This window comes from Staurois parvus, unplaced genomic scaffold, assembly GCF_062004578.1.
Source record: "Staurois parvus isolate SC_StPar_1 unplaced genomic scaffold, SC_StPar_1.0 ptg000962l, whole genome shotgun sequence".
In the NCBI taxonomy this organism is placed as follows: Eukaryota; Metazoa; Chordata; class Amphibia; order Anura; family Ranidae; genus Staurois; species Staurois parvus.
In genome coordinates, this window is record NW_028318758.1 from 1,243,022 (window position 1) to 1,250,861 (window position 7,840).

Genomic DNA, 7,840 nt, shown 5'->3' on the forward strand with positions numbered 1-7,840 from the left:
TACATGCTATCAGCTCCTAGCAGTATGTTAATTGTCTGTACAAGCATCCCCTAGATTAAACAGTGTCAGTCTGTATCTGAATGGGCCAGATACGATCTTTATTAAAACACATCCATCCAGATACAGTTCAGGTCGGCAGCGGCTTGTAGAGATATACATGAGCCTACACGCTGTCAGGGATGCGGGTGTGACCAGAAGTGTGTGGACTCACACAGGGAAACGTAGGCTTCAGATATAGTAAATAATATAATTTATTGAGACTAACAATACAAATATAAACGCAGTGCACCAAACCCCAAGCTAACACAAATACATACAACAAGGTGAAACAAACCCAAACCTAAACTGATATAGATACACAGGTACATACACATATAGAGCACAACGTAGTCAGGCAGGCCGGGTCGATAACTATCGGGCAGGTAGGTACAGGAGGAGCAGGCGGAGAGAATGGTCAGGATCAAACAGGAGAAGTCAGCAGAGGTCAGGATCAGGCAGGGTCGGCAACAAGTCAGGCAGAAATAGGAACAGAAATGCAGGTTACAAGATACAGGGGCCCATGGAAAAACACACACCAAGGCCCTGACTGTGAGTCTGGCCATTCCTTAAATACAACCCCTGCAATCAGCTTTAGGTGTTTTGGCTGACTGCAGGGGTGAGTCTCTGATTGCTGAGAGCACCCGCTGGCCAGCCCTGGTACTGCAGCCCACAAGGCAGGTGAGTCCCACTGTTATTGGCAAGTCCATTCCTGACACACGCGGAGTTCGCACTGCCCGGCGCCTGGCCATACAAAGTCCATGTGGTACTATGCTGCTGATATGTGGATACAGGCCTACCGCTGGCGGCATTGGCATCGAATGCCGTGGTGGCATACACGCCAGTCTATAAGCGCAGATCTGCCATCTTATCCATTACTGAGCTGAGTACTGTAATATATACATTGTAAATGAGCATGACATATCCAACTGGGAGCAGATGGCGCGCCAGAACCTGGACACAAACTGACTCCCACGGTCCGAGACAATCACCTTAGGCAACCCATGCAAGTGAAAGATCTCCCTGGCAAAAACCGTGGCCAGTTCCTGCGCAGTCGGCAACTTCTTGAGCGGAACACAATGGCGCATCTTGGAAAAACTATCAATGACCATGAGAATGACCGTATGGCCTCTGGACGCAGGGAGATCCACAATAAAGTCCATGCCCAGGTGCGACCAAGAACGCTCCCCACTGGGAATGTGTTGCAGAAGACCCAGTGGAAGATGCCGAGAAGATTTGTTCTGGGCACAGACAGAACATGCCGCTACATATGAGGCAATGTCGGAACAGAGAGATGGCCACCAGAATAAACGAGAAACTACCCAGGACAACTGGTTCCTCTCCAGATGACCGGCAGTCTTGGAATTGTGGTAGGTACGCAGCAGGCGGGTGCGCAATCCCTCCGGTACGAAACATCTACCCTCTCAGGAGCAGCATCAGTTTGAGCCGCCAAAATCTGCTCCCCAAGGGGAGAAGTCAGGCTGGTACGAATGGCAGCCAGGGTCTGATCCGGAGGTATGACCGAGGTCGGCTCAGAGTCCTCCCTGGACAGCTCAGAGTATTGCCGCGACAATGCATCAGCCCTGACATTCTTAGAGCCAGGCAAATAGGAGACCACATAGTTAAAACGCGACAAAAACAAGGCCCATCTGGCCTGACGGGCGTCAATCTCTTAGCCTCCGAGAGATACGTCAGCTTCTTGTGGTCGGTGAGAATGAGGACCGGGACAGCAGAACCCTCGAGCAGGTGCCTCCATTCCTTGAGAGCCTGAATAATGGCCAACAACTCCCTGTCTCCAATCTGGTAGTTGCATTCTGCAGAGGAAAGCTTCCTGGAGTAGAACCCACAGAGAAGTAAGGGTCCGTCGGGCGACCGATGCTGAGACAGGACGGCGCCTACTCCCGCCTCAGATGCATCAACCTCGAGGACAAAGGGCAGCCCAGGATTGGGATGAGACAGTATCAGAGCCGAAGCGAAGGCGGATTTCAAAGCCTCGAAAGCTAAGATGACCTCGGGTGACCACTCGTGGGGGGTTAATGCCCTTCTTGGTCAGATCTGAAAGGTTTGGCCAGCGTGGAGAAGTTCCTGATAAACTTCTGATAATAGTTGGCAAAACCCAAAAAGCGCTGAATGGGCCGAAGACCATTGGGACGAGGCCACTGCAGAACCGCCGAAACCTTCTGAGGGTCCATGGAAAATCCCACCACGGAAATGATGTAGCCCAAAAAGGCAACCTGGGATCGGTGGAATTCACACTTCTCGAGCTTACAGAAAAGCTCATTCTCACATAACCATTGCAGCACCCGCTTGACATCCTGGATATGCGACTCAATAGAGACAGAGTAAACCAGGATGTCATCCAAGTAAACCACCACGCACTGCTGCAACAAGTCACGAAAGACATCATTGATGAACTCCTGAAAGACCACGGGCACGTTACACAACCCGAATGGCATCACCAGGGATTCATAGTGGCCGGTTCTAGTGTTAAACGCGGTCTTCCACTCGTCCCCCTGCTTGATCCATACGAGGTTGTACGCCGCCGTGAGGTCGACTTTAGTAAAGACCGTTGCTCTCTTGAGACGGTCGAACAACTCAGTAATCAACGGGATTGGGTAGGCATCTTTAATCGTGATTCGATTGAGACCCCTATTATCAATGCAAGGCCTAAATTCACCGTACTTTTTTTACGAAGAAAAAGCCATCTCCTGCTGGGGAAGTGGACTTGCAAATGTGCCCCCGGGAAAGCGCATCCGCAACGTACTCCTCCATGGCCTGATTCTCCGCAACCAAAAGAGGATACACCCTGCCATGAGGAGGAGTGGCACCGGGTTGCAAGGCTATGGCGCAATCGTATGGACGATGGGGAGGCAGAGCACCGGCGCGCACCTTGTCAAACACGTCCAGGTACTCCCCATAGTCAGTGGGCAACACAGAGTCCAAGGAGGCGCACAACACGTTAACCGGCCCACGGATGCAACCGGCCCCACACTGTGGAGACCACTAGAGAATCTCAGCCGTTTGCCAATTAAAGGTCGGATTGTGCTTCTGAAGCCAGGGATATCCCAAAACCACGGAATAGTGCGGAGAAGAAATTACCTGGAAACAGGCCAACTCGCTGTGAACAGCCCCAATAGCTACTTCAACCGGCAGGGTCTCGTGGGTAACCTGCGGCGGTTGCAGGGGCCTGCCATCTATCTCCTCGAGAACCAATGGGGCAACTCGCGCCTGCAGGGGAATGGAGTACTGGGCAGCAAATGACCTGTCCATAAACAACCCACAAGCACCAGAATCTACCAACGCCTGAGTCGTCACCAGGCCCTCCGCCCAAGAGAGGACAACAGTGATTAGAGATTTATCTTTGCAGGACAATGGAGACGAGGAAACTCCACCCAAGATCTGCCCCCGACAGGATCTCAGGTGTGAGTGTTTCCCGGACGGACCGGACAGGACTGCCGAAAATGCCCACCAAGACCACCGTACAGGCAGCGGCCCTCCCGGCGCCGAGAGGCCCGCTCCTCCTCAGAAAGGCGAGCAAACCCCAGCTGCATGGGCTCACCGCCAGACAAGCCATCCCCAGGAGGCGTGGGAGGAGAGGGAGGCACGGGTGGGACAGAAAACGTAGGCACCAATCGGTTAGGAGGCCTCCGCAGACGCTCCTTAAAATGAAGGCCTCTCTCTGAGCCTGGTGTCAATCAGGATCAGGAAGGAAATGAGTGGGTAGTACGGCTCTCCGTACTATAGGGGAAGGTCTACCTGTGCCTAGGTGACTCCCATCCAGGAAGAGGAGAACTTGTTGGACTTGTACAGAACTTCGTCCTATAGGAGTGACTTCATAGGCCATTCCATAAAATGGAGGGCAATTCCAAGCCTCTTACTGGCCTTGCATGGACATCTGGCCAGTCACTGTGTCCTAAAGGCCACAACATAATTGTAGCCACCGTGGAAGGAGCTTCTGCCAATTTTCTGAAGGGATTTAATCAGAAATCTGCTCTGTATCTGACTTGCACCACAGAGTCAACATCGGAGAATATAGAACAAGTAATTGCAGATGTTATGATATTGAATGAAAAGTCCCCTCTACCGGTTGGATATGCTTTTATTGGGGAATACATTGATCCTAAGATTACAGTTCCAAAGAAGAAAAGGTTCTGCATGAAGCTGACTCCCATACATACTACAGAATCTGCCATCGCTGATCTTAAACTGACTGTGAAAAATAAGTCGCTTGGAGCACCATATACACGACTTGGTGAGATGAGTGGCCTGGCTTTATGGTGCAAGAAGGTTCCAGTAACTGCCCCCAAACCAACACCAAAACCTCGAAATATTACGACGGGTGTCAGAGGACTCTCTCTAGACAACGAAAATCCTGCTCAGCCAGTCACAAATCAAGCTCCTGTTCCAAAACTGAGTCGAGGACCTTCCATCACTGAACATCCTACATATGAGTCCAATGTCTATGGGATATCTGCTGTTGATGGAATTCCATTCACAATCCACCCAATGTTTGACAGCATAATTGTCGAGCCTTCTATAATCTCACCTAGCTTCCATGACCTTCGAATCAAAACCCTGGCTGACATTGAAAATGAGTACAACTATGGATTTGTGGTGGAACGTACTGCATGCACTAGATGACGCTGGATACACTGATATCAGTAGACCCTCTAGTAGCCAAACAGCAAACAATAGATATTTAGTCCCATGCTTTCAGTGCAGGTGCTCTATAGTGCAAGCACCATCTGTTATCTGCTCCCCCATCAACTTTGAGATGTGTCCTATTTCCATGGATGGTGTATGATGTCAAATCACACACTAGCAAAAAAAAAACCTTTTTATGGACTACCACTTATCTCTTAAGCTGGCCATACATGGGTCAGATTTTCTTCTTCAAAAAACCTGTCCCTGTTCCCTCATCCACGCATTTGATGTGAATGGAGGAATCATCCCCGCTGCGTCATTGTACTTTGACAATGTAGAGACTCCCCTGCCATCAGAATACACAGGTCAGTGCTGCAGCCTATTGTCTGCAATGCTGATAAAGCGAAAATATACAGACAGGGCGATTAAACAGAAGACGATTGGTGGCCACACATGGATCAAAATTCGGCCGCTAACTGCTGAGCTTTACTCTGTCTGCCTTTAGGCAATTCCTGCACTCATCTGATCAAGGAAGCCTGTCCCACCTCTACTGAAATGTTAATTCTTGAACTACTTATCCCATACAGCTATTACTTTTTGTATCTCTTGCTCTTCCTTTTGGATTGTAAGCTCTAATGCACAAGGCCCTCCTAACTCTCTTGTATTGTAACTGTACTGCCTCCATTTATTCTCATCCATGGATGGACACGGGACGTCTATTACTACAACCTGCAGGAGGGTTTGACATTGACAGACAGACAGAACTGTAGGTCAGCGCAGGATCCCCCCCCCCCTCCCTTACAACCGGCATGCCTCAGTTTTTTGCTAGTGTCCTAGAAGGAAGGACATATTGGGGAGATTTAATAAAACTGGATCACTCAGAATCGGGTGCGGCTTTGCATGTCAGCCAATCAGCTTCTAACGTTAGCTCATTTAATTAAGCTTTGGCAATAAAACCTGAAAGCTGATTGGTTTCTATGCAGAGATGCCCCGGATTTTGCACTCTCCAGTTTTAGTAAATAACCCCCTGTGCTTTCAGCTCTGCAGTGTTTAAGACTAATCTGTAGGTATTCTAGTAACTTCTCTAATCAAGACTCTTCTCCATGTTGTCACTGGTGTTTCCTACCTACTCACAGTTCTCCAGCACAATCATCCTCAGCCTGGCTCGTGGACTGTAAAATTATTAGGACACATTTCAGAAAATAAGATGCAGTCAGTATGGCTGATGCACTCCACAGAACAACTGTGCTGATAAGTGTACATCCTCTAGGTCAGCGGTCTCCAAACTGCGACCCGAGGGCCAGATGCGGCCCGAGGGCCAGATGACACTAACAATGGGGCCCAATGACGCCAATGCGGGGGCACAATTCCTCCCTCTGACAAAAACAATGGGGCACAATTCCTCAAAATGACACCAATGATGGGGCACAATGCTCCCACTGACACCAATGATGGGGCAAAATTCCTCCCACTGACACCAACAATGAGGCACAGTTCCTCACAATGATGGGGCACAATTTCTCCCACTAACACGAACAATGGGGCACAATTCCTCCCAATGATGGGGCACAATTCCTCCCACTGACACCAACAACAAAGCTTTATTCCTCCCAATGATGGGGTGCAATTCCTCCCAATGATGGGGCACAATTCCTTTCAAGGACACACAGGATGGGGCAATATTCCTCCTAATGCCACCAAGGATGGGGCCACAGTCTGGCCCCCCAAAAATCTGAAGGATAGTAAACTGGCCCTTTGTTTAGAAAGTTTGGAGACCCCTGCTCTAGGACATCTTTAGTGCTGTCATATACTCTTGTCCCAGAATTCCCCCTAACCCCCCTCCCCTCCATACACACATACAATGTAAATGTACATATATTATATTTATGGAAGAGTTTCCTGAGAATTATGTTACAAGATTCTACAAGATGTCTTCTCTTTGTAAGAACCCATTCACACGTGTGCAACTTGTTATGCAACTTCAGATATTAAAGTCGCATGCCAAGTCATACCCCATGATTTCCAATGATAACTATTCATTTATGTGCGACTTAAAGTTGCAGCAACTTCCAAGTAGTTCGCTACTTTGGTCTGACTTTAATGCAACTTGAGGGCCATAGACTTCCATATGAACCCTCAAAAGTTTCATGAAAGTCGTACCTGAATGGTTTACATGCAAAAGAAGTGGTTCCGACTTTGCAGAAGGATAAGTCACACCCTTCCAAAGTTGTAACACACTTTGGAGTCGTACAAGTGTGAATGGAGCCTAATGGTTACTCCGGTTAGAGCAGGACTATAGACATACAAGAGTAAGGGCCGCTTCTTCTTCTACTTGGGTGATTTTAATGTAAACCCAACATCAGATATATGCTTTTATGTTAAGTGCATGCTTGCAAAGTAATATGTAAATGTAACACTTTCAGGTATTTATTACCTCTCACCTACGTAGATCACAGTACTTCCTATACATACCTTTATCTGCTTTTGCCATCAGAACACCAGAGCTATAATTATTCAGGCTTTTAGACTGAGATGCTGGCTCAGAGATGACACAATTATGTAAATTCTGGTTCCTGTTCAGTTTTTGTTTGTATTCACAAATGTTTGATACAGATCAGCCCCTGCTGCAACCTCTCACCTTGTAACTTACTCACAAGTTACATTGTTACAGGCTGATCACTTTAGGAAAGCGAGTACATGCTTCCCTCTGCCTGGAGCAGAGTGATGGCAGCATCTTCGCCTAGACCAAGTCAGCTGACTGGAGATTAAAACGGGACTAAACGCACCTATTTATCTTTCCCAAAAGAGCGCTTGTTAGAAATGTTTAATAAATTGAATGCCTAATCAGAAAAATAAAAAAAACAAAAAAAAAAAACAAAAAAAAAAAAAAAAAAAAAGGAAGGAAATGAGTGCCTCTAGCTCCACAGGCAGTTCTTTTGCTGCAATCTCGTCCTTCAATGCATCTGAGAGACCATGAGAGAAAGCAGCCACCAAAGCCTCATTGTTCTAGCCTACCTCTGCCGCCAGGGTACGAAATTCTATGGCGTACTCGGCAATGGTCCGTGAACCCTGATGCATGGACATGAGCAGCTTAGCAGCTGAGGCGGAGCGAGCACGCACATCGTACGGAAGGAGGCAATGAAACCGGCAAACTCGTGAA

The 7,840-nt window shown here is 48.2% G+C and overlaps 1 protein-coding gene across 1 annotated transcript; it reads left to right on the forward strand.

Annotated features, from left to right (window-relative positions):
- Positions 1-3,769: 3,769 nt before the first annotated feature.
- Positions 3,770-7,260, forward strand: LOC149441651 (multivesicular body subunit 12A-like). Its single transcript, XM_089657081.1, has one exon. It carries the CDS (start codon positions 3,889-3,891, stop codon positions 4,675-4,677), a length of 789 nt encoding a protein of 262 aa, XP_089513207.1. The 5' UTR covers positions 3,770-3,888; the 3' UTR covers positions 4,678-7,260.
- The last annotated feature ends 580 nt before the right edge of the window (positions 7,261-7,840 follow it).